Source organism: Furipterus horrens, unplaced genomic scaffold (genome assembly GCF_987537825.1).
Source record: "Furipterus horrens unplaced genomic scaffold, mFurHor1.1.pri manual_scaffold_8, whole genome shotgun sequence".
Taxonomy (NCBI): Eukaryota; Metazoa; Chordata; class Mammalia; order Chiroptera; family Furipteridae; genus Furipterus; species Furipterus horrens.
In genome coordinates, this window is record NW_028327178.1 from 4,579,942 (window position 1) to 4,607,897 (window position 27,956).

At 43.8% G+C, this 27,956-nt stretch overlaps 1 protein-coding gene across 1 annotated transcript in view; it reads right to left on the bottom strand.

Moving 5' to 3' along the window:
* DOK6 (docking protein 6) overlaps nt 1-27,956 on the bottom strand; it is a 216,345-nt gene that overhangs the window by 81,308 nt on the left and 107,081 nt on the right. Inside the window, exon 4 of the mRNA XM_090285070.1 lies at nt 10,503-10,622. Within this exon, the coding sequence (XP_090141196.1) occupies nt 10,503-10,622 (120 nt within the window). The remainder of the gene's footprint in view (nt 1-10,502; nt 10,623-27,956) is intronic.

Sequence of the window (27,956 nt, forward strand, 5' to 3'; positions counted from 1 at the left end):
GGAGTTAATTTAAATACTCTTAAGTCATGAATTAACTCACTCACTCATTCGACAAATCTCTGTCGCCTGCATTCTCTATGGTGGGGACTAAACGGTTACTTGTACGCGGGAGTCCAGAAGAAGGCTAAGTGGGTTTTAGCCCCAACGGCGGATACCGTCTGCTTCTTGATGTGTCTGACGTGGGTACCACAGACACCTTTCCTGGAGCAGTCTCTCACTGAAGCAAGAATTGACTCCTTCTCACCTCTGTGGCGTGAAGCGTCCGATGCACACTCAGACTAACTCTCAAAGCGGCTGCATCCCCATGACTCTCGACACATGACAGTGGCAGGTGTCCGCTCCTGCCTTCTGTAGAACTTCACGTGTTGTTTCAGTAAGCAAACATAAAAACCTATAACCGCTTTCATTCCTGAATCCATTCCAGTTGGAAATCTGATTTCCAGGCAATCCTTCCAAACCGAGCTTCGTAACTTTTTGTGCAGCTTAAAGGCCACCACAAGACTCTGCCGCCTCTGACCCCCGTTTAAATGCATTAGATGCACTTTATTTCAAAAAAGGAGCTTCATTTGTAAGTTCCAGGAAGTAAAGACCTTGGAGTGACCTACAAAGTGCCCTATGGGATATCCCTGATTCCTAGCACCATAGTCTTGGTCCAAAGTAAGTGACCGATAAATATTGGTTAACCGTATGAATGAAATAAATATCACCATACTAAATATGGGTTGCAAGAGTTATGGGTTATAAACATGAGTAAAACAGTTTTAAGAACTCCTGGCAGATAAATCTCTGAGGGTCTGGCTTTAATTGTGAGCAGGGCACTAAAGGCAACAGTGCGGAATGACTTGTGCTGAAAGGCATGGTGTGTGGCTGTGGGTGGGAAAGGACTGTCGTGCTAGGAACATGGGTCGCCCCCCAGAATGTCCCGATTGTAAATGCTGACTCTTTGCTTGTATTGAGCTGGCACTGTCTGGGTAGCAGAAAGTATCTTTTCTGGGGCAGGTATTTTGTGGAATAGAGATCTGGTGATGCAAAAAAAAAAATAAGTCAGATTCCAAATGGGATAAATTTATGTTAGCCATGACAGCTTGAAATTTAGGAACCATATGAACAATCTTTATAATCAAGTGTCTTGATATTTTTGACTAAAATAATCTAATGATTCAATTTTTTTACTTAGATTATTGATCTGTTCAACTAATATGTATATAATTTCCTATTTCATTTCCTAAAGAAAAGACGAAATGAGATCAATTCTATAGCTGAAACATGAAGAAAGAACCTTGTCCTATTAATTATCTGTGAGAAAAGGCATACATATATTATACAGTCCATAAATTCTAAAATTCTTATGTCCAAGCAAGGCATCAACATTTAGCATTAACCACATACATCACTCACATTGCCACCACAATTCCCACACCAATGGGGTTACCAGGAGTCAGTCCAAGGGGCATGAGCTCATATGAGAATATAAATGAAACTTGGACCAAACAGAGTGACTCAGAAATATAGATAATGCCTGAAGAGAAGTCTTCTTTTCTTTGGTCAAGACCCTTCGGGTGAAGTTCAGCTTTTACATTTGGAACTAATGAAATGTCAGTGCCATCTGTTGTGTATAAAGAAAATATTGTTATAAATGTAGAAAATAAAACATTCCTCTAAATCCTTTCCTGTCCATCAATTCCAGAGTCTGAAGATAGCAACCAAAGAATCATTGTCAAAATGCCAAGAAATAAAACACTTCTTCCAAAATATTGAAATAAACGAACATTGTTCACTAAGTTTACTATTGCTTAAGACCACATGGGTCCTTGATATTCATAACCACAGGTTGATCATCGAAAGGAAAGCAGATGTAAAAATATAATCTGGACACTGAACGTCCTTGGGGTGGATGACGCTAGAAACATGACGTGTAACCCTCAGAGGCCTGCAGAAGAAACACATGTTCACGGAAATATCTGTCCGCTCTAAGGTAAGCAGATAAAACCTAGCAATAATGAAGAGGAAAGAGTATAAGCATCAAGGTGGACACAGGAAGAAGCTGGGAAATAATACATAAGTGAACATAACGAGACATGCATAATATAGGGCTCTGGATATTTACAAGCAAATGCAAAGTGATTGACTAAGTTGCCCCAAAGGAGTTCTTCCAAAGCCAGCTTCAGGCAACAGGAGGCAGGTGAAACGTACCTGTGGCAGCCCTTCCCCTGGTCTGCCTTCAAAGTCTTCCCACACTGTGTTACCTAGCAACTCAAGTTAACCCTTTCCTGGTATGGTTTAGACTGCTCCAATCTTCCTTTTAAGGCTACTTCTTGCATCTTATGAAAAAATTATCCTAGAAAATTTTATATTCCATTTTTAAATATTCAATCCATCTTCCCCTAATGGCTAATTTCCAAGGATTTGAGATTCAATTAAAAACTAGGCTAATGCCATCCCGCAGAAAAGTGGGAACATAAAGACAAGAACAGCGCATCAATTATCTGGTAAATTATACCTCCCCGTATAGTATTATAATGGAAGGAAGGTTTCCACACTCGCTCTGAGTAACTGATTTAGGCCCGTAGTCACGTAAGTCACGCTGTTTTTCTCAAATTCGCTATGGCTCCCATTGGAAAGACCATTTCCATATGGCACAGTCAAAACTGGGTCCACTAAAATGACTTCTATTTTAAAGACATAAGATGCCTTTCATTTATTTGTGTGAAATAATTTTATCAGGCAGCTGTTTTAGACATCTCTCTAATCATGTCACTTTCTTATTTATGAACCTACGTTTGGTTTTTCCTACCCAGAGAACCGCTTTTCAGGTTTCGCCGGGCATCAGAATTACTGAGAGGACTTGTTGGAACACAGAGGGCTGGGCACCCTCGCCACCCCTGCCTTTGATAGGTGAGGTCTAGGCGGGGGTCGAGTAATTTACCTTTCCCCTCAGTCCCAGGGGATGTAGATGCTGCTGCAACGGGGACCACACTGGGAGAACTGTCGGCTTGTGAAACTCATCTTAGGATATTGCCAAGCAGTAGCAGAATGAGAGAGCCCGGGAGGGGCACTCTGGAAAGCGATGCTCTGTGCTGGCAGAACAAACCAGCACCTCTCATGCAAAACTGTTCTCTTATTTCTTCTCAAATTAATCTCATCTCAGTTGACTCATGACCGCTTGGCAAGATATGCCAACGGGACGAGAGCAGAGAAAGAGGAATACAAAGGAGGGAGGTGTGTGAGAGTTTACTGCTCACTGAAGGATGCACATTCCAACTCCTTTCTTTTAAGATAACCGCCACAACAAAAACACTATTAAGGTGCATGAAACAACACACAGCCACGTGTCTACAACAAATTAGAAAGGAAATAGCCCCCTAAATAAAGATAATATTTGGAAACATGAACAACAATTCTACTAATGTAAAGTGTTGCGAAGACTATTGAATGTGTGAATAAATAAATTTTTGAAGGGTTATGTAAAAAATACATGAGATTAAAACCCATTCCCCCATATAAACTATAGAATTATAGAGTAAAAAAAAAATCCAAACATATTGTCCACAAAAATGGTCTTTTGGTAAAACTTAGGTTCATATAATGGCTGATATATGAGAAAAGATAATTTTATTTTAAATGGCCCGAACAATAACCAGGTAGCATATTTATTAAACTCATGTCCCACAAAGATGCTTCCTACGACCGCATCTGCAGTTCCATTTACAAGAACATTTTTACACCAGGGCTGCATTAAGAGACCCAGAGGAACAGACTGTTTCCAAAGGCTGGGACACAGGCTTAGAGTCACAACCACGAGGACGGTCTAAAGAGGACGCGTAAACAAGGCTCAGTCAAATGCATTGGACAGGGTCTGGCGAGAAGGCTGGTGGACTCAGGAGAAATGATCAGGGAAAAGGAACAGTGAAACCCTAGGCCACGGGACTGTTGGGGGGACTGACTGGGTCAGGGGTCCCGATAAGGACCCAAACCTTCTTTTCTCAGCTCCTGAGATTTTAAACGGAGGAAGTACAACGAGGAGGCTGGGCGTGGCAGGGGAGGGAAGGGGGGCACATTGCTGCAGCAGGGAGCAGAGGGTCCGAGGCGGGGTTTCTGAGACAAAGCCAAACCACCAACCAGCGCGTGGAAATAGACATAAGACAGAAGGACGATAAGCTCTTCAGACAGCTGCTTGATACTGGAGTAGCTGTTTCTTACCAATATTGAATATTGCAATCAGGAGTCTGGTTTATGGCTTCATTTATTTTTAGACCTCTTTTAATTTCTTTCAGTGATATGTAGCTTTCAGGATAGAGCTCTGGTTATATACTTGGCCAGTTTTATCTCTGAGTATATGAGTTTTGGATGATGTTATACACGATGTTTATGATTTTTTTATGATGTTATACACGATGTTTTTATATGTCCTGTTGCAAGTGTACGTGTTTATTGCTAATGTGTGTAAATATATAGATGATAATATATAACGCACATAGCCACAAATTTTTGCATATTAACTTCTTATTCTGTAACATCCCTGAATTTACCTCATTGTAGTTGCTTTCTTATAAATTCCTTAGGCATTTCCAGGTACACAATTGTCGCTTATTACTTTTTACTGGTTTTTATAATATTTTTCTTATCAAATTACACAGATTAGGACCTTACGTAGAACAGAAGGATATTGAATAGAAGCAGCGAGAGAGGGTGTCTTTGCTTATTTCTGATCTTATGTGGGCAGCATCAGAATCTCACCTTCGGGAGTATTTTTGGGATAATATTTTTCATTGTTGTTCTTCACCAGTCTTGAGAAAGTCCTCTTCTATTCCTCGGGTTTTGAGAGCTGTTTTCATAAATGCATGTTGTCTTTTAAAAACTGGGTGGCTTCAAACAACAGATATTTAGTATCTCATGGTTCAAGATGCCCTGGCTGGTTTAGCTCAGTGGATTGAGCGTCGGCCTGCGAGCTAAGTGTCGCTGGTTCGATCTTCCAGTCAGGGTACATCAGAGAAGGAAAACTCTGACTCCAAAAAACCTCCGCTGCCTTGCGGCATACCTCTTCAGGGGAAAGGCTAAGGGAGTAAACCCCGACAGAAAATCCGGAGCCGGAGTCCCTAAGGCGGTTTGACGTTGTAGTCAACACCGGCAACTCCTGCGGCGCACCTGAACCCAAGCTGTATCGACTCCGTCTTTCCCTTGGACCCTTCAGCTGCGAAGAGAGGGGGGGTCTGCTGCATGGGCAACAGCAGACCCTCCATATTACCCTGCCCAGGCTCTGTAGCTTCAGCATCATCACAAGATGTCGATTCAACACGGGAGGAGACAGATACCATGTCACTCCCGAGTCGGACTACACAGCCATTCTCGGCGGTGCAGATAGACTCTTAAGAAGCTACACCATCGTCTCTCGAGACGGACGGCTGCCGACGACATGGTTCAAGACACCAGAAGTCTGAAACTGAGATGCGGGTGGGGCCGGGCTCTCTGGAAGGCCCCAGAGGGAGAAACTTTCAGGTCTTTCCAGCGACTGTGGTCCCCAGGCGCCTGTCTTAGAGACACCTCCCTCTGGTCATGTGGCCGTGCGCTCTCCGTGTGTCTTCAAATCATCTTTTGTGTCCAAGTGTCCCCTCTTTGTAAAGATCATTTCACTTCCTTAAAAAATGATCCTTTTGGATTAGGGCTCATTCTAATGACTTCAGCGAAACTTGGTTATTTCTCTAAAGACCCTGTTCCCAACCAGGTCACGTTCTGAGGTACTGCAGGCTAGGACTTTGCTATATCTTTTTGAGGGAACACAATTTAACTCCCAGCAGTGTTATAGAGAATTCAGTTCCCCCACTGATTCCTTTGCTTCAGAGAGCACACTTGACTTGGACTAGCCTTTCTTGGAACTTCCTTGGGACGTGCTGGAAGCCCAAACAGAGCTATGCATTGGTCCTTTTCCCAAGAAAAAGTTGGTTTTGCTCACTGTTAGCCTATAAATGATAATGCAAAAAAAAAAAAAAAAAAAAGAAAAAACCTGGAAAATCCTTTTGTTACTGTTTATAAAGCACATATATAAGAGTGACTCTGGTTTACCCCAATCATTTTGAAAAAACTAGGGAAAAGATCCTTAAAACAGAGAGAGGTCTGTTGACTGCTGCTGTTGTCACTGTTTTATGATCAACTGGACACTTTTCGGTTGCATCAGGTCTTGCTGATATTTGACTTAGCTATTGATGAGCATTCAGAATTTCTGACCTGCCTGACTGAAAAAGTTTACTTGGGGGGAATAAAAAATAATTAAAAAAAAAAAGGTAGGTCGCTCTAATTAGAATGGATCATAGGGATACCGGAGTGCTTTGGTTTTGGTCTCAGTCTGCATTGTATTAGACCTCAAACGTAGACTGGGTTCCTGTTCTCTAGTCTTCTCTTCCTCCCCACAGCAGATCGCAGGTGCGACCCCGTGGCGTGGCCTCACGGGCGGCGTGCACCTCCGTGCCCTTGACGTTAGGCTTGGCCCCAGGATTGGCCTGGCCCAATGAAATGTCCGTGGACATGACGCACGCAGATACTTAAAACTGTGCTGCGAGTCTGGGCTTACCCTCTCGCTGTCCTGCTTTTAAAAAATATGCTCTGGGTAGTTATCCGTGTAAGGAGGATGACACGCATGGCACGCACGAACGCCATCTGTAGCCTGAAGCCAAGCTCGGCAGCTCACGCCTAAATCGGCGGAACCCCGGCCCACGCAGAGAGTACAAAGACACGCTCCCAGGTCTGCGCTGCTGACATCATTTGAAAGAACAGTGATATATTTCGTTTACAGATTTGTCTCCCTCACTCTTCTGAGCTTCTTGAAAGTAATGACTATATTCTGTAGAGTTCTACATTTCCTCAACCTAGTTATTGCATAACACAGCCTGGGAAGTGTTTGCTAGCCGAGTGAATGGCTGAATAAACGCACGGCTGTCTGAGTACACTGCAAGGAGCATGGTTGCTATGGTGACCCAGGTACATCTCTGAGAAACAGCGGTGGAGCACTGCTGTGGTTCTGAAGAAAGGCTATCACCATTCTTAGGCTAAAAGCAAGACTTCCTGCCAACTGTAGTCCAGTTACAAGCAGGAAAACTACGGCCTCGGCAGAACCAAACCCTCAGATCTGACTCTGCACTAACCGGATGGCAGTCTGAGGTTCCTTTTCCATTTCTGCCAGATGGTGGTCTCTTACATCGGTTGCAAACTGGACATAGGCTCTGAGTCCACTTCTAACTATGACTGCAAGAATTTCCTACAAGTGAGTTACTTCCTGGTTATGACACTACTTTCCCTATTAATATTTCATATGTAATAATTGTTTTTGAGAATTGTTACTATGTCTTGTGAACCCTTTATAAATAATTATGATTGTAACACCATACATTAATATTTTCTAAGGTCATTGTAGGCTATCTGAAATACTACTAAAAGGTTTGAAGATTCTGGAGGGTATAAGAATTTCAAGCTTAAAATGCGTACTTAATATACACTTTCTTGTAGCAGTGTTATCTGAAGACTGAGAAGACGTCTCTGTGTGTGTGTGTGTGCGTGTGTGTGCCGGCTTTTCCCTGTACGATGTGAGAGTCTGCGTCAATATAAAAGTAACTGGCATTGGAAAAAAAAAGATTACAGCAAATAATTTAATCAATGACTAGTTGTATCTCAGCAACACACATTACACCTTTAAAAAGTATTTGCACGGATGTTCATTCTTTTCTAGTCTCAGAGTAAATAAGGTCAAGCTATCTGAAGAGTCAGAAACATAGTAGAGGAAAAATAACAATTCCAATGTCAAAAAATGCAGTGGTCACGGCTGAGCAGGGAGACCGTCCTTGGTGACAGGATACACTGGATCACCGAGGGCCTCCTCGTGCAGCCCGTCACATCAGTTCTGCGTACACGTGGGCCTCATTGATTCGCGGAAATTTTAAATGAAACCCAAGCGCATCATTAATAAAATAGCAAAATAATATTTCTGATGAGGAGTGAATTAGATATTTTAATACTAAAATGCCTTTAAAAAACTGTAATGATAAATATTTCATAAAGGATTTGTTCCAGTGTGTACATATTAGTGCTTTCAAGCATCTATTAAGTAGTTAAGAATTTTAAGAGGTCTTACGCTTGAAGATTCTGGAATGGTGACTGGCAGCCATAAAAGGACAGCTTTATAATTTCAGGTCTTCTCTCAAGTATACACAAACTATTGTTTTGATTTCTTTGTTTTCACTCATGTTGGAAAACACTTGCGATTTTTTAAATTGCACTAAGCATGAGAATTAGTCTTTATTTTTTTCCTTTTTCTTTTGTTAGAGACATATTTATTTATTTATTTTTAGAGAGAGGGGAAGGGAGAAGGAGAGGGAGAGAAACATCCATGTGTGGGTGCCTCTCACGTACTCCCAACTGGGGACCTGGCCTGCAACCCAGGCGTGTGCCCTGACTGGGAATCAAACCGGCGACCCTTTGGTTCGCAGGCTGGAGCTCAGTCCCGTGAGCCACAGCAGCCAGGGTTTTAGTCTTTACTTTATATGATCGCACGTCACCATCGCAGTAGCCCCGTGAGTAAGTACTGGCTCATTTTCACACTGAAATTAGGAAGCAGAACCTAGAAGAGAGTGGCTTGTCTCTGGGGAGTAGCCTGCATCCCTGTCGCGGCCTGAAGGTGACTCGGCCGCAGGCTTCCTGGGCTTGAGCCTTTGCTGTAGCTGTGGCGTGTGGCCCTGTGTTTGTGCTACACCACAAAACCTGTATCAAACGTGTCCCTTTGTTACAGTAGGCACATGACTTTGACATTATTACCAACTGGGACAACTGTAATTGAAGAACAGAATAAAATAAATGAAGAAAAAATGATAATACCTCAAAGGATCTCAATAGCCATCTGCATGGAAACCATATACAACCCCCACATCAAAATACAAGCATCCCATTCACCCTGAAGGGCCACACGACAATGCTTTCTCCCAGAGACCTGAGGGAGGGGCTTCCTTCGCATTTCTTTTCCCTTGTGCTTGACAGCTATTACCAGTGACGGTTCTTTGCTCTTTTTCTTAAAGGAAGCAGCCTATGGAACAGCATGTTTACGGACTGTCTGCACAGAGGGCTGAGATCCAAGAGCGAGAGGAAGAGGAATGGCGATAGGGAAGGGAAACCAGGAAAAGAGCCGCAGAACCGCCTCTGGGACCTTCTGAAGACGATCAACTCGGCCAAGTTTAGTGCCTGTCTATGTTAATGATCCGTGCGTGGGGAAAACCCGCCTTTCAGCTTAGCAACAGACAGAAAGCAACGCTCTTTAATGGACTACGAGACAGTGATGGCCATGAGAACGTTATAAGTCAGTGCTACCACAGGGCACATCTGTCTACCTGCTCTATCGTATAAACTGCCCTTCCTTCCAGAAACACCTTTTTAATAATCAGGGTCAAGCTCTGCCAATATCTGTCAACCTTTTCAAACAATGGCCACCCAAAATAAGCAACATTAAAACCTTTCTATCTTCATGCCAATAGATCATCTGTTGGGGATGGCAATTTTTTTTTTTTTAATGGAGAGAAAGGAGCTCATTACATTGCTCTGATTTCATTATTTACAACAGCTAGTCAAGAACCTGCAGCATAAATTCTTAAGATATGTCAGAAATGCACAGTAAATTACAGAACAGTGTAGGAAGGAAACTCAGGAAGTAAATTCTGGGTGTCACATGAACCCCAGTTTTGTTACACATTGAGATTTCATCCACTGTATTTTCCTAATTATACTTGCTATGGGCTGAATTGTGTCCCGCCACTCTGCCCCAACCTGAAGTCATATATTGATGCTCTAACCTTCCAAGGTGATAGTACTTGAAGATGGAGTCTTTGGAAATAAATTTAGATGGGGTCATAAAGGTGGGGCCCTCATAATGGAATTAATGCTCTTATAAGAAAAAACATGAGAGCGCTCTCTGTCTGTCTGTCTGTCTGTCTCTCTCTCTCATTGGATCACAGCAAGAAGGTGGTTATCATAAGCCAAGAAAGGGTCCTTACTAGACACCAACCCTGCGGACACCTGAATCCTGGACTTGAACCTCCATAACTGTGAGAAGTTAATTTTTGTTGTTCAAGCTACCCAGTCTATGATATTTTGTTATGGCGTTCTAAGCTAACAGGTTGTATTAGCCAAAATCCCTAAAATCAACTGATAAATGACATGATAAGCCAGATTTATTAATATGGACTTGAACACACAATCACTCTCAAAGAAGATGTAAGAATGTTGTACATTTAAAACCTTGTATATGGTGAGTTAACTGATTATTTATTTAGATAAACAGCAATGTCACAAGGGAAGAAGTCAGGAGACTATTTGCTCTGCAATCTTGAGCAAGTCTCTTAAACAGCACAGATTGATCAGTTTCCTTTCCTTGAAAAATGACTGGTCTGAAACATTTTGGGGCTCCTTTTCAGGCGCCCAGTTCTACGACTGCATGGACTTTACAGTGACGGAAGGCAGCTGCCACTTACCATTCTGCTCTCGCTGCACGCCTGCCGCCAGAAGGTCAGGTTCCCCAAGGCTGATGTCATTCAGCCTGGTCCCCAGACACTCCATGCAGAGATGCTTGCACCACTCCTCAGCCTCCAGCTCTGCAAAGGAACACAACATCAGCCTCGGGCAGCGCTGCACGGGGAGGGCGGGGGAGGGGGCTCCCTGGACCATTTCCCCAGGTCAGGAGGAGCAGGTAAACGTCTACCCCAAGAAAACCACAAGGCTATATTCAAGAAGCAAAAAATAAAAAAAGATCCCACAATGATTTCTCCCATTACCTGACATTATATTTTAAGGTGATTTAAAATGACTTCAACTGATGTACAAATAATAACAAATAGAATATTGGTCATTATCTGGTATATTTTAGATTGACTTGATTTTTGAAGGGAAATTCCTTTGAAAAATTTATTAAGTATAAGATGAAAATAAATAATAAATAGTTGAAAATGTCAGACTAGATTAATCAAGTGAATGGTTTCCAAATGTGGCTGCAGGTCTGGCTGGAAGTCGGTATGAATGTCAGTGGGTCACAGATCAACAGAAGGATCTGACAGTTTGGGTTTCTCTTCCTTTCTGCAAACATCAGAAGTGGGGGCTCCTCACTTTAAAAGGTTATTAAAAGTATTATTCCTCTTCGGTAAATGCCAATTATCTAAGACTGATTAGATAATCGCTGTATTTACTCATGACTTTTCAACTTCTGTATGTTTTAAGTACTTTTAAATTATTTGTTTATCTTGAGAGGGGGGGTGGGAGAGAAACATTGTTTTGTTTTTCCACTGATTTATGCATTCACTGGCTGCTTCTCACATGTGTCCTGCTGGAGGATTGAACCCACAACCTTGGTGTACCAGGACAATGCTCCAACTAACGAAGCTACCCAGCAGGGCCACTTCTAAACTTTTCTATATATTCAAGATTTTTCTTTGCTTGAGATATCAGAATGTCTGATGTCTAGAGGGTCTTGCATTCTCTAACACCTCCGCAAACATAAATAAGTCTGATTGTAACACAAGCCTCGTGTAGCGGAGGTGGCCGACAGCTGGGCTCCTGCCTGGGCCCCACAGGACATTATCATCACCGGTCAGTGCCAAGACCAAACTGGAACCCAGGTTTTCTAGCTATTTGGAAAAGGCAGAGATCTGGAAAAGAGTATGAGGTTAAAAATTTTGAGCCAAGCTCCCCAAAACCCCTTCACGAAACTAGTTAAGGCCTCTCCACTGACACCTGCCCAGAGGAATTTCTGACTTTTCCACGAAGCAGAAATCTACACCAGCACAGTTTAATATGATTTCCTTCAGATCTGTTCTTGCTCTCCGTGCATGACATGCCAACCTTTGCCTTGGTATTTTACCCTCGCCATAAAAAGTCATCGGTGACAGGTCTTCTTGACTCCGTGGATGTAAATACCAACCGCTCTGCGGCATGGTCACACATCGAGCTTGGGGAATGTTTTCTTCTTCCCGGGCTCGTCACGCTGCCTTAGCATCAAAAATAAGTTTGACCAATGAGATGTCAAGGCAAATTTGTCATTCTTAGTTTCATCAAGACCCTCAGATACTGTCAGAAAACCAAGGAAAAGAGCACGCAGCCTCCCACCGGAGGGCTAATGAGGACAGGAGTTCCCCTGTTCTGATCGTGGAGGGCATTTGCTTTATTAAAGGTCGGGTTTGCGTACTTCAGGGGCCAGCCTCTCAGTGGCGGGCGGCACACCATCCACCTACGGCAAGGACAAGGAGATTCTTGTGTGAGCTTGGTCCCTCGCTCGGCCGTGGGGCGGGGGTCAGAGGCTGGGTAGGGCTGCTTGGCCATGTTCTCAGAAACCCAGAAAGCAATCCCTGCCCCCCACAAGGGTCCTGATTCAGTCAGTGGGCACTTGTTGAGGATCACAAGGAATGTCAGAAAACATTACAGGAGAGACCATAGCACAGAGTGAAAACAATTTTCATGAGCTATGAGTTTGATTTAGGCAACTTTGGAAAGTTTTAACAGCTTTTCTAACAACAAATCGGAATCGTAAGCCAGTTTGCTGTATCTGTAGAAGCCTTGACGTGTCTGCGAAGGGACATGACTCTATTTTTTCTTTTCACATTTTAATGCTTTGACTGTTTCTCAGGATTCCCCATTGAGTTTTCATTCAATTTAAAATCATCAGTAAAAGAACATTCAATTAACATTTATCTCATCGGCTTGTCTCTAAGCCTTGCGATGTGCTGGGTGGAGGTATGTGGGAGAACAGTTTCTGTTCTCATAATCTCTGTGTCTAGGTGAGTGGGCTGGTAGGCTTGGGATGTGGTGCTAGGGGGTACTCTGCCAGGTAGGAAGTGGGGGCTGATGGCCGAGGGTCAGCAGCACAGAACGGATCTGGTCAGGGACCTGCGGGGCAAGCAGGAAGGGGGTGAGGGTGTTCGTGTGTGTGTATCAGTGTGTGTGTGATTAGTGTGTGTGTGTGATTAGTGTGTGTGTGTGGTGTATCAGTGTGTGTGTGTGATTAGTGTGTGTGTGTGGTGTAACAGTGTGTGTGTGTGTGGTGTAACAGTGTGTGTATGATTAGTGTGTGTGCGGTGTATCAGTGTGTGTGTGTGATTAGTGTGTGTGTGTGATTATTGTGTGTGCGCGTTGTAACAGTGTGTGTGTGTGATTAGTGTGTGTGTGTGATTAGTGTGTGTGTGCGGTGTATCAGTGTGTGTGTGGTGTATCAGTGGGTATCAGTGGATGTGAGTGTGATGGCATTTGTGAGAGCATGTGACAGTGTTTGTGAGGATGAGTGTGTGTATTGTGGGGGTGTTTGTGAGTGTGTGCATATGTGTGTGAGCGTGTTGGAGGGATCAGGTTGGTCTGAGGAGGGCGTCCAGGGGCCGAGATGGGAAGCCTGGGCAGGGCAGTAGGAGCGACATCCCGTGAAGAGCTGCGGATGGCCCGCGGTCCCTAGTGAAACCCGAGATGCAGTCAGCCCTCTGTCCTTCCTGGTGCGTCATTTGTCATATTCAGTTCAATTCGATCAGCCCGAAGCCTTCATCTCAAAGCCATTAACCTTTGTAATCTGCATGCTGGATCTAACAGTTGGCTGCGGAAAGGCTGACTTTGGTTGAATATTAGAAAGGATTTTGGTTTTTAATCTGTTTCTGATTCTCGCTTCAACTCATTAGAGCTGTGCCTTTTATTGGCTCTCTCACAGGCAAACTCTGTGGAGCAAAGCCCTTTAATTTTTTATTGCCCGTTAATTAATTTGGTCCCATCATTGTTTAACTAGTGATTTCCTCTGAATTACCTCCTAGCTCTCGCGGCTCCACGCTATTTTCTTACAAAACTGAGGTTAAGTACAAACGCAATAAGCTGACCCCTTTGCATTTTAACTACTGATGTTTCCACAGACCAGGTGCCTTTTGTGTTTTGCTTTGTCTTTCAAACTTCTCTCTTAGTCTACACATTGTGTATAAAAATCACACTGCTTTATGGAGAAATAAAGACATACATTGTGCAACAACATTTGCTACGTGTTTCTCTTCAGGATGGAAACACTTCTTTTCGTTCAGATTTTTTTCTGAATAGCTTGCAGCTCTGATCAAATTCTTAATTTAGCTAAATGGCTTTTTCTCTAGGACAGACACCCAGATAATGTTTTCATCGTGTGTAGGATTAGCTGAATGAAGAAATTCAATAACCTCCAACGGAAAAATGGGAAGACACCTGGAAATAACAAGACTAATGCAGAAGAGTAAATGAAATCAGTGAATTAGGAGACAGATGGTTTTATCGATTGCAGGGAAAATAACGATCAGAAATAGAGCAAAACTAAACAGACTCAGGAGTGAACAGCTCCTCCCCATCTTCCCCCAGTTCTGGGCAGAGGACAGCTGCAGCCCTTTGAATCAGAAGTGGTTGTTACAGAGCAGACCCAAAAGAAATGCCCATTGGCTAAGGACTAAATTCAAATGTGATGACTTTCATTAAATGTAGGTCTTATGATAATAAAATGAAAGTGCAATGACCCCAAAGAGGTATATGAAAAACAGTGAACGAGTCTTCCTCACATACACAGAAAATAAGCTCTCGGTCGGAATCATCCAGCAGAGTTAAAAACTGCACCGAACCAGTCCTGTGTTAATTTGTTGTAAGGTACAAGCAAGGCTAGTTCTGTGCGCCGGCAGTAATGGTATTTAGTGCTCACTGCGTTTCGCTTTTGTTAATAATCTTGGGAAGATGTAGGTAAAATCATCTTTTGACACCAGCAACCCGGCTACTCTTAAGTACATCAAATTCTTCTGTGCAAATTTGCTATTACTGGGAGATAAGTGTTGTTTTATATTTATTGAAGTCTTATTAAAGGCACGTTTTGCTGGAAAGTGAAGAAAATATCTCCCCATGTGTGCTGTTCCTTAAAGAATACAGAGGTGTCACTTATTTTTATTTGAAATCTATAGTTATGAAAATATAAAGCACCATTTTGAGGATGCTTTTCATTCTTGAAAGCTGGCAGTTACTTGTTACTTCACTGGCCTTTGTTGATATTTTATGAGTTTTTCTTATTCTCACTTTTTTTTTTTTTTTTTTTTTGCAGGGAGAAAAGAAACCAGTTCTAGCCTAAACACTTGCTTCACAAAGAAAGAAAGACCGTGTCTCTGTTTAGCAGGAAACAGCGAACCTTTTCTGATGAAGTCAAGTCATCGATATGGAGATCATTTGGAGGGTTATCAATTGCGAGGGCGAAAGGGGAGAAATGGGGGAAAAGGTGCAGGGACTAAGAAGCATAATCGGTAGGTACAGAATAGACAGCGGATGTTAAGAATAGTATAGGAAATAGAGAAGCCAAGAAACTTATATGCACGACCCATGGACACGAACCAAGGGGGAGGAGTGCTGGAGGGGAGGGGGGTACTGGGTGGAGGGGGAAAGCGGGTAAAATTGGGACAACTGTAATAGCAGCATCAGTAAAATGTATTCAAAGGAAGACAGTTCCGGACAGACCGTAGTGAGGAGCGCTGGCAGGGGTCAGCAGAGCGGAGCGTGAGACACGCATCTGAAGTCCACCCGACTCCCACCAGGGTCTGTGCAGTGAGGGGGTGTCTCACCCAGAAGAACCGGCCCCACGGCGACCATGAGTACCCGAGAGAGGACAGCAATGCCTGCTACCCAGAGGGTGTGTCCTTTATCTGTTCTCTCAGGACTCAGCACAGCAGAGAAGCCAGCACGTGCGGGCGGGGCACAGAGATCAAAGATTATGCCCCATTTGTGTGGAAGCCTGCCCTGGGGTGGGGGTGGGGGAGCGGTGGGGGTAAGGGTGGGGGTGGGGGAGGGAGAGAACTCTGTGTTGGATCTGCGATCCAAGCGTATGTTTGATGGGCTTGGATTTTAAGGCCAGAAAGCAAACGGGCGACCTCAGCTTGGCTAAGGAGTGAGAAGGAGCTATTTGACCAGGAGTCGGTAAGGCAGCAACTGGAGAGAGAAGCCCAAGCCCCCCAAAGACAGACCCTTTACTCTTCAGTTCTGTACCCCTTCACACCCTTCTGATCAAAAACCAAACTATTCTTGCTTTAAAAAGTTTCCCTAACACAAAGCATGCAAATATGATACAATAACTTTTTAAAATTACTAAGAGGGCCCTGACTTGGTTGGAGTGTTGTTCTGTAACGGAAAGGTTGTGGGTTCGATTCCTTGTCAGGGCATTTACCTACATCGTGGGTTCAATCCCCAGTGTGGCACCTATGGGAGGCAACCGACTGATGTTCTCTCCCACATCAACGTTTTCCTCTCTCTCTCTCCCTTCTTCTGTCTTTTCCTCTCTCTCTAAAAGCAGTGAAAAAATGTCCTTGGGTGAGGATAAAAAAGTTTAAAAAATGACTAAGAGATTTCAAGAGATTATATATGAGAATAAAAGGAGTTTACAAGACACGATTGTTAGGGAAGTACCGTCCAGTCATAAGGTATGTTTTGTCGTTGCTATAAAATACATCACTGTCCCTGGGAATAAAAAGGAGAGCAAAATTCCCCAGTTCTTCTGAGAACTATACATCTCCAGAATTTCTTAGATTTTTCCCCAGATCGGCAGTGCTCCACAATGTGTGTGTGCTTTCAAAATCCACCTGAAGATTACACAAAGGCCGATGGTTTCTATCTCACCTTGGGATTGGTTTTCATATTCTAGGTGGAATTCAGGTCGCAGGGACGTCCTGTGCTTAAGTGATGTGTGATTCTAATTTCTCTTGGAGAATCTTAAAATACAACTCACAGGATGAGATAACTGCAAAATTGTTTTAGACTACATTATGGTCTAGGGATTTCCCCGGAACCAGGAATTTGGCTGGATCCATTCCAGCTGTTAATTATGTCCCTAAAGGTAACACATTGTCTAGTAAATCTGCAGGTAGAAGGTGTTCTTCACCTCCTCATTTTATTAATAACTGGAGTATTTTTTAAGACACCTGAGCATCAACACTGTTCCAAGGAGATAGCATGAAATCATTTCTGAATGGCTTAGAAATGATTCCAAAAAGCTCCCTTTGCTTTTCGTCATAGGGTTTGGAACTAAGATGAAAAATGTCACCTTGAAAACTAAATCCATCCTATTGCTTAAATTCATTTGTCCCTAATAAGTAAATGCTTCTATGAAAGTGACTATTTTAATTTGGCCTGAAGATCAGTTTTGCAGCAAATAAAGTTCAGTATGACTGTTAGATCGTCCCAGAGTTGGCTAGAGGACAGTGTTGCATTGGTGTGGCACGGGACATTCATCTTCAAAGCATTACCATTTTGCTTATTTATGGATCCCAGTCGATTTTTTTCCTAAAGTACAGACTTCCAAACTGACTATGAAAAGTCCCAGAGACGATATAATGCTGAATGCTCATGTAATATTTAATTTGGCTCAAATGAATCAATGTGAAACTGTATTCCAGTATTTTCTACTGTTCAAAGTTGATCTCCATCCCACAACAAAGAACATTAAGATAAAAGAGCTAAATAAGCAAAAAGTAAAGAACCAAGAATTTGGAGAACATAGTTAGAGCAGGGGAACCACATTTTCAAGGAAAGAGCCCTCTTTTTAAGAACCGAAGTGAGGGAAGCAGTAAACTGTATTAGGAGCAAGAGCTATAGAAGCGTCCGAGAGAAATGTACCTCCTGATTAACCGAGTCTCAAGACAGAACTATGGGGACATGAGGATCTCAGTGATACTAGCTTTTTCTAGGAAGCATTCAGTTCAGCTTTTTGCTGGTAGCTAGAGACTTAGCAACATTATCCAGTCTGGGGCTCAGATGTTTCATACCTGGGTTTCTGTCTTTGACAGTTCTGGGTTATATTTAGTTTTTCCTTATCTCTGGGGTATAGCACTTCTGGATCCCACCAGAATCCGGGATGTTTCACAGGGTTCATTTTTCTTGGTGAACACTGAAATTCAAACTGGGCTCCCAGTATCGTGAGGGTATGGAGTGTCTTTAGCTACCACTTCCAGCTCGGCTTCTCGGCTCTTCAGGGGTCACTACACAACAGTAAGTACCTCGTGAACCAACGCAGAATCAGATGGCAGGCTCAGTTCTCTGTGCTTTCTTCTCTCCAGGGTCTTGTTTCCTCATGTCCTGGTTGCCTTGGTGGCTCTCTAAACTCGACTTTTTTCTTCCCAGTCCCACAAGACTGCCTGAAGCTCTCCTCAGCGATCTGGTCACGCCCTCTTCTTTCTACCTGGGTCTCAGCCGTGGGGATCTGTGCTACTTATAAACTGGTAACCTGGTGTCCAGGTCTCATGCTGGGAACTCTCCTAAGGAACATTCCATGACAGATCTATTGTAGAATTAGGGGCCAAGTTTACTTTAAAAAAAAAAAAAAGTCTAATTATTGGGATTCCGTTCCATAAACAGATGAATATAGCAAGATCTGACATCTTGTGTACGCTGTAATGATTTATGTGTTCATGTAGGTCTTGCTCATTTCTCAACCTGTCCACTCCTGGGAATTCTGTGGGAATCTTTGTCATGGAAATAAAGTCATTTGTGTCCATTATCTAGATATCTATTGCGTTTTTGTAAGTCATTAATTTCTGTATATTGATCTTTTATCAAGCCACTTTACTGAACTCATTAATTCAAATACATTTTCAATTGATTTTTTTTTGCATTTTTCTAATTATATAATCATAGAATTTGTCATGACTCAACTATTTTAAAAAAGCAGTTATGCCGAAACTTGTTCTCACAGGAGCATAAAGGAATCTCTGAGAATATCTGCTGTGGCTGATAGGAAGTGGGGAGCCTCTGGCAATGGAAGGTCGTGTCCCAAACTAACAGACCCCTTTTCTCATTATTACCATGGATTTGTAAACATTTGGTCCATACAATAAAAGGTATCCTTTTTGAGACCTCTGACAAGGAAGGTAATGTAGTCCTGAAGTATTTCTCTTAGAAAGAAATTTTGCATTGCAGAACGCAAAGCTCTGAGAGAAGCCTGCCGTAACTACTTCTTAAATGAATATATTTACAATCTTTCTTTTCTATAATTAGACGAGCCTTGTGTTTGCATGTGTCTTTCCTTGGAGAGGGACATGGCCGCGGACTCCTCAAATGAGAAGCTGTGTAACGGTAAAGAGAAGTTCAGGGGACCTTCTGTCCAGGAAGTGACTGGGGCTCAAGGACATGCCATCTGAATGTCATGCTCTGATAATTTCATACCCAGTGGGGTTATGTGCTTGGAGGACACACCACATTTCTCTCTCTCCTTTTGTGTGTGAGAGTCAGCTCATGTTCTCGCTCTTCATTTATAGATTTCTTTTGATAATACACATCAGTAATTGGCAGGGATTTGACATTCTGCATCGGAATCAGTCAATAAAAAATATTTTCCTACCCTTTGTAACCGCATGAAGAGTTATTTTACTGACGACGGCAACAGGGGGCCATTGTGATTATTTTCTATAAGCTCTATCTGGGCACGAGCAGACCGTGCCCTGGCTTTCAGCCAAAGACGGTGCGAGGGCCCTGAACCGCTGACGCGCAGGCATGGGGGTTCTACCCAGCAGTCAACGGGGGCTGCTCAGGGCGCACAATGCCATTCCCTCCCAGCTTCTAACTCCAGTCCTTATTCTAGAGATATTAATAAAAAATTTTTTAAATCTTAAATTCCCTGGTAAAAGGTCGTTTACATAACTCTCAATCATGGATAGTGAATACATCCTTTCCACGCTTCAATGGAAAAGAAAAAATAAATAGACCTTTTTTGTTTGTTTTTTTGTGCTCTGTTTGGTCAGAAACAAATACGTTGTGGTCTTGGTTTGCACCTAACTTACAACTATTCTGAATTCAGCACAATACCATTTGAATTTATTTCTTTTTAACAGTCCTCTTAACTATGACAATGAACAGCTCTAGGGAACTGGGAGGCTAATGAAACGTGGCTAGGACGGGACTTGCCCTTTCTGGGTGTGTGGCATGAAGGTTAAAGGTAAATTTTGCAAGTGCCTTTTAACAACAGAAAAGGAGAAAAAAGAGGCGCCAAGCTTCCTAATGACTCCACCCCTAAGCGGGTTTTTGGGAGCCTCCTGGTCCCTGTAAACCGATTCTAAAATAAAGCAGAATATGAACAAATAAATAAACATAAATTCCGATCCCCGCTGGGAGGTTCACATGGCAGCCTTCGCTGGCAGGGTCCTATCTGACATGTCCCCCCTGCTTCACAGAAGGGGCTTTCTCTGTCCCCCTCAGCCAGCTTCCCGTGTCCCCCTTCCTACGGCCGCCTGCTCTCCCCTGGTGGCACGGAGTTGCTCTCTGGGACCACAGTTTTGAGGACAGTCTTAAAACCAGTGGGAGGCACAAACCTCTGTGTCAGTGAGGACTCGGATGCTGTCGCCCCGTGTTGCCACGCATTCCGCCCACAGCTCACGGGCGTGCAGGGAGCGCGGGGCGGCTGGGCAGAGTGGGGAGCAGCATGCTGAGGAAGCAAGGGCCCCGGTCCCACACAGCATCTCGCTAGAGTCTGAGGCATCTTGCGCAGCCTGGGGACCCTCACCTGCGTGCTCACCTCAGGCTCTGCCTCTTTGTATTTGCCTGTGATGAGGCGTCACCTGCAGGAGGAGATGTGCTGCCTGACCCGGCGGCGTGGGGACCTCTGCTCCCTCCCTGCGGGTGAGGATGGCTGCCTGGTCCCCACCCAGCCTGCGCCATCACTCCCTCAGCCAGGACAGCCACGGAGAGCGGGGGCCCCACTTCGAGGGAGATTCAGGTAACCAGAGGGGTTGCAACTTGAGGTGCAGAATCCTGTCTTAGGGAATCAAAAGAGAAGGGCTTCAGGGGCCAGTCCCGTGAGAACCTGTCCCCAGGCAGAGGGGAGCATCCCTTAGAGGTTTCGGGGTGCAGAAAAAGAAGTAAGCAAACAATGCTCAACAAGGCTCCTCAGGAAGCGCAGGGGTTGGAGTGAGCAGACCCCCGGCCGTCAGCGCTCCCCCCCAAGAAGAATCGTGGTGAGCCACGCCCCCCTCACCCCGGCTTCACCTGCGGGTCTTTGGAAAGGAAGACGTTGCAAAAAGGAGACAAACGTATTAGCTGGTGGAAGTTATTTTCTTAGAAAATAACCAGAAAACAGAAGGGAACGCTAACACAATACCTGTATCTGCATTAAGCAGCTGAAAAAGGCGATGGCAGATGGGATGAAAGTGAACATCTAATATAGACTGTCACATCCCGAAATAGAGGCGGAAAAAGATATATAGTTCTACAAATAGGGGAAAGTAATTAAAACATGCAGGAGTGGAGACTTGAAGAAGAAAAAACAACGGAATGGGACTAATCCGTATCTCGGAAAACTAAAACTTGCTCGGAATTGAGAAAACCATAACCTACATACCAACAGGGTCTATTGTGTCCCGGGGAAACTTGGAAAAGGATCGATTCCTTGTCACACCAGCGGTCAGGCGTGCTGGTGAGTGAGACATCCCGGTGCAGACTGCACAGGCCTATACGAGTGATAAAGTGACATCGAAGTCCGCGTGCATGCACACACACACACACACACACACACACACACACACACACACGCATGCGCACAGGGCCCGTATGCAGTTCCTGGGCCAGCTGACGTGCTTACAGAAACTGTGATCCTTGGGGGGCACTGGGGGAGGGAGACGCACGGGCTCCCTGCGGCGTATCTGCAACGTGCCCTAAGGCTGTAGTGATTTCTAAATGAAAACTTTAAAGCACTGTTGAATGTATAATTATTTCAATAAAATCTTCAAATACAAAATAATAAGAGTAATGGTTTATAACACAATGTGTATAAGAAGAATGCAGGAGTACAGACTGATACTTAAATCAGAAAATAATCAAAGAAAAATGCACAATGATGAGGAAGGCTCTTCTATTTCCTACACTAAGGTCACCAAAAAGCGAAGTCGTATTAGATTCCCTCTTTTGCAGTTATCAGTGTGATATTTGTTTCAGGCAATGATCATCAATAGATTCTTAATCTGCTGAGTTAATGTTTGTGAGAAAAATATTGTTAATTATACATAAGAACAGTTACTTTTACAATAGGGAAATCTAGCAAAATCTACCCTATGCACGTGACTAAATTCAACAACACCCTTCAAGGGACATACTGACATTGTGTGCCTTCTGATGTCAGGCTGTGAGGAACATGTAACACCTTCTTGACAGTGTTTAATCTGAGGAAAAAATATGACAAATCCACGGTGGGAGGTATTGTAAAAGGCAAGTTCCTACACTCTTCCAAAACAGCAGGATCTTGGAAGACCAAAAAATAGAAACAAAGAAACAAACAAACAAAAAAAACAACAAGAAACAAACAAAAAACTAAATTAAAGGAGATTAAATGTGACAGCAAAGCAATGAATTTCTTGAGATGAAAACTGGAGCAAAAAAATAGAAAACATAAGTTAGTTTCGGGGACGGAAAAATGGAATATTGACTATTATTTTATCAGCATTAAGTATCTTAGAGGCGGTAATGCATTATATTTATGGAAAAGAGTGTTCTTTAATTAGGAGACAGATGTGGAAATATATAGGGTAGATATGATGTGTGCAACACATTTTCAAAAAATTAATTAAAAATTACAGAGTTAAAGAGAGACAGGGAAAAAGAAAGAAACATCCCAAAATATTAATTGTTGAGTTCAAGTGTAAGTGCGTCTTCATATTTCTATTCCTTCAACTTTTCTGAAGTTTGTAACTTTTCAACATAAAAAAGTTAGGGGTCATTCAAGGTCCCTAAAGAAATAAAAAATATGCTGACATCTTTGCTCTCAACAGTCTTAGTGAGGGTGGGGGAGGCAGGAGAACAGAAGGTAGCTTCACTCCTCGGATAATGATTCTGCAGAATTCTTCTCCTGTTTTCTTCTCTGCTGCTTATTTGAGGATTCAGACACATAATGTTACCTTTGAGGAGCAGGTTGAAAATTCAAGTGAAGAGACTGCATTTTAAAATAGTCATTTTGGGGCAGCGTTCTCACTGGAGCATTTCCCAAGCCATGATAAGCACCAAGGGCAACTGGATTCTAGCTCCGAAGTCAACGATTATGTTAGGTATGGAAAACAAAACAAGTAACAATAATAATAACAGCTCATGTTATTGTCACAGTTTCAGCATCTGGTTCTTTGAAAATGTAAATGCTTTGGCCTTGTTCCAGACCTAATTTTAAATGAAAAAGTCTGGGGATTTCTCCAAACTCAGTAACATTAATCAGCTCAGATTGTTAGACAGCTTGCATTAAGGTATTATTGCTATTGTTCAAATATAAAAATAAATGCAGTTAAAATTTTCCATTTTTCCATTAAATATTTGTAATCAGTCTGGTCAACGATTAATTAGAAACGGGTTGTGGAAAAGCATTAGCATTACCTATTTATTGTCATTGAGGCTGAGTTCATATTTTTATGAAAATAAGTAGAAAAACATTCCTGTTTTAAAGGATGTAGAGCACATAACAATTATAATAATTTGTTACTGGGATGCTGGCGTTGTTAGAAATAGGTAAGTCCACTGTTCAAGGAAGAATAATGAAAAGCATTCTGAAAGAGATGTCTGATTGCCAAGGGGGTTATATTTCTTTATAGTTTTTTTGGAATGAAAAAATACTTCAGTGTCTGTCAGCCATAATGTCAAAGGAAGAGACTCTGCCATTTTGTGTAATCAAGGTCAAATGACATGACTCTGCAAAGCCAGCAGCTCTCCCACGACCCCGCGGCCCCTTCCTCCGCTCACGCCCGTGGTCCCTGCCTCTCTGCTCCTACAGTTTGATGTCAGCCCCTCTGTCCCTCAGTGAGCAGGTGTTTCAGCCCCTGCTACAGGCGGGGCAGCTGTGCCGTTGCTGCTGGCCGCGCCAAGATGGACCGAGACGCGCTCTCCGAAACGCGTGGATTTGGAAACAGAACCTGCGTGGCGGGGCCCCTGGTCCAACGGCATCGAGCTGACGGTGGGGAAGAGCCCGCAGCTTTCCGTCTTCGCAATGCTCTTCCCCTAAAACGATGCCTCTCGTGAGATAAGAAAGAGATGAAAACTGCTTGAAAGGAAAACGCGAACCGGTGCGGGGCCCTAAGGACAGGGAGATGCTCTTCGAGACAGCGTGTGGGAACCCACTTTGAAAAACAGAGCCTTGACGAGGGAAGGAGCAGACCCCCAGACTGGGGTCGTATCTGGGGCCTGCTGGGGAACAGCAATTTGTCGGTCGGCTGGCGATCGGAGGGTGGCACCGGGCGGGTCCAGCCCGCCGCGCGCAGGGCCCGAGAGCTGCCAGAGCGGTCGGGTTTTATCGGGCGCGCTGGAGCCATCGGGAGCCATCGGGGGCCTTCGTCTATCAGGCCTGCGCGGCAGGTGACTCTGGCATTGACAGACGCAACCCGTGGAGCAGATGGGCCGGGATCTGAGAAACCAGTGAAAATGGTCACTAAGAAAAAGACCTTTTGCTCAAGGTGTTTATGGTTGCCTGGGAAACGGGCCACAGGCTCTCATCATCAATTAACAGGGCCGTCATCCACTTGAAAACATCAGAAGAGAACAGGAGACTTTGGGGAAGATAATTCTACTCCGATGTAGCTTACGAACGGGAAGGAAATAGGAATATAATGGGCAAGATACTCAATTATTCCTTGGCCAATTAATAATGCTAATAGGTCTCTTGTGTCCCTGTTGGCTGGCATTCACCATTTTTTCTTTCCCGTCTCTTCTCCTCCCATCCCATCTCCTTTTTCCTTTTTTTTTTTTTTCTTGCATTAATTCAGTCACGTTGGTACATTAGATTCTGTGCTTTGGTTATTCCCCAACTGGTAGGGAATAAAACAATCAGTAAGGCGTCTCATTAGCATCCCACGGCATCTGAGAAGAAGGCGGAACAGGAGAGGTGTGACAAGGACGAGTGAGTCCTACGACTCACAGGAGAGCAGGTCAGGCTGTCCGGAAGCCAGGGAGAGGACAGCTGGGAGGAACTTCCCAGAGGAGGCAGGTGAGGAGCCAGTTCTGCTGAGTTCACAGGAATCCCCTCCTTCCTGACAGGCCACTCGTCCTCCCTCCCAAACCCCTCCCCCAACTCCACCAAGCGTGAGCTCTTGACCTTGGTTTCTCAAGCTGCAGGAAGGCTTCTCCCTGCTGCAGAGAGTGTGCTCCAAGGAAACCATAGCCTTGGAAGGCATTTAGAGACATTTTGGCGAAAATGTGTTTCCTGATTTCCCAGGATAGGGGCACAGCGGCCCTTAAGGGGTCCCGTCCCGGGGTATTGGAGGCAAGGATACCGGGACTGAAGAGTTTTCTTGGTTCGTGTTTTCTCATAGCTTCTGTTTTCCCCGTTTTACTCCCACCGCCTCCGCGGCAGGAGAAAGGGCACAGAATCTGGAATTTAAAGTCTCGCTTTGATGCCCCAGTTCCATTGAGCCGCAGTGTCACCTGGACCTCAGTTTCCTCAGCTACAAAACGAGGAGGAAAGCCCTCCCTCCCGTGACTGTAAACATCAAATGGGACTAATGTACCTTGTCAGTTGCTCAGTATCACATGGATGCTGATTCCCTTTCAGTTGCTTTTAAAACCCCATTTCTAACTAGCCATCATCTTTCTTTATATATTATGATATGTATCATACCTACATATCATAATATATAAATGATATATTATGTATACCTGTGTGTACGTATTTTATATTTCTTTAATGAGCCTCAGGCCCTTTAAAGGATACTTCTAGATTCTTCTTTGAGCTACTCTGACGAGCCACATAAAAACCAGTAATAAATACCACAAGAGTCCATATATGGACAAAGAACAAAAACTAAACCTCAAATCGATGATCTGAATCAAGTCAATGTGCTAAAAAACTGAAGCCAAATATTAAGGTTCTTTTGACTCACCTTTGACCTAATACAAGTTGGAAGAGTTATTACTAATCAGTTCAAATTGGAAATAAACATTTGTGGTTTTCTTATATTACAATGCAGAGACTAACTGTCCCCTAGATCCATGTTTGCCAAACTTGTCCCTTGGGGAAAAAGTAAACACTTGATCTGTTTAAAAAGAACACAGAATTAGAAAAGACACAGTGGAAACTATAGTCAACCGCAAAAGTCAGGTGACTCCTATAACCGGGCAAGGGTCTAATAAAGTGTTCCATAGTAAGAGTCGACAAACCACAGCTCACCGGCCAAATCCAGCTTGCCGTCTGCTTTTGTAAATAAAGTTTTATTGAAGCACTGCCATACTCATTCACGTATGTATGGTCCGACTGCCTTTACACCACAAGAACAAAGATGAGTAGTTTCAACAGAAACTGCGTGACCTGCGAAGGCTACAATATTTACTGTCTGGATTTTTATAGAAAGCTTGCCAACCCTGGCTCTAGAGGAACACCACAAGCAATAGGAAGAGAACCAATCCGGGCATTAGGAGCTCTGACGGATGGTCTCTGTTCTACCAAACAGCAAGGGCGTCGGCTGAGGCAGTGAGTTAACCTTCCTGAAACCGAGGCAAGTTACCTGTAAATGACTGAGCACAGGCAAGATATAGATCATCCATCCTTAGGACATCATGGAGATATCACTTCCCCTAAAAGCTTAACGTTCTGTCAACTAAAACACCAAGGTCCTTTGATAGTTTACTGATAGTATTATTAATCCACCAAAGTAAATATGTAACTCACATTAATCAAGGCTCTGGCAGGTGAGTATGGAGGAATCACTATTGTTTATGAAGGGACAGCTGGACGGCTTCTTACAAGACGTGTGTCCAGAGGGAGAAGCCAGGTAGAGTGGTTTTTCAGGTGAGATGTTTATGAGCCACTAGACTAGGTATTAGATAGTCTCCCAGGTCCCCTTGTACTCTAAAGCTCCGTGAACACACACTTACGACGCGGATACTTCAAAGTTATTCTGATCACCTGCTTCTGTGTTTCTTCTCGCTGACTGAGGAGAAGGCAGTGAAACAAATGGGGGGGAGCCGTTAAAACAGAGGTAAAATGGAGTTATGGGGGCCCATAAGTTTGGTAACTGTTGAAATGAATAACGATAAAAGTGTCGTTTTATTGCTTTTTTACTCCCCTTTTAAAGCCTTGTATGTAAATGAACCTGATAAGTTTTCAAAAGGGGAGACATATTACATTGTATTTCCCAAATTCATATAAGCATGAAAATTCATTTCCCTGAACATCTCCTGTGACCTCCTTCCTGCAGAACACACTCTTTAAATACTGTTGAGCAGTGAGCTGTCAGGGGGATTCCCAGCAGAATAAAAGTGAATGGCAAGAGCGGTTTGCGATCAGACAAATCAGAGCAGACCCAGTGGGGGCCATATCTGGGGTGCTCTCTCCTGAAGGTTCAAGGTAATGACTCCAGGTGCCAGACAGTGGGTGCGGGGTTTAGGGGTGAAGAGGGGGAGCCCTGCCATTCAGACCTAAATGTAGTTTTTAAGGTATGTGTGCTCGCATGCACACACACACACAACCATCCGGGGACCATAACTACTGCACCAAAGTTAAGTCACTTCACCCACTTAAACCCTCACTTCCCAGACGGTGTTTTTACTTTCCAGTGGAAGCGGGCTTCATTTGCATACATGCCTGCGTTCTGCTGCACTGGAACACAAAAGGTGATTTCTAAGCTGTTGTACCTCTGGCAGCCCCATCCCAGGTTCAGAAAAATACCGACAGTTGGGAAGAGCGGGTAAGTCACTTTAAGACGTGGCAGTCGGTCGAAGGCAGAGCGACAGGATGCAAATGTTTGCAGGTGGCGAGGAAGTGTCTTAGCCTGTTGTCACCCCAGAAAGCAGAGCCTGAGGCAAACATCTCTGGCCCCTTGGGAGATTTTTCTGCACCTTGTTCTTCAGGAGCGCAGTGAGTGAAGTCGCTCCGTGGCCAAAGTCTGCCTGTGGCCAGCAGGGCCGTGACTGGCTATCGTAAGGAATTTTCTGTGAGGCCACAGGTGGGGGACAAGAGAAAGACGCCGAGACAAGAGAGG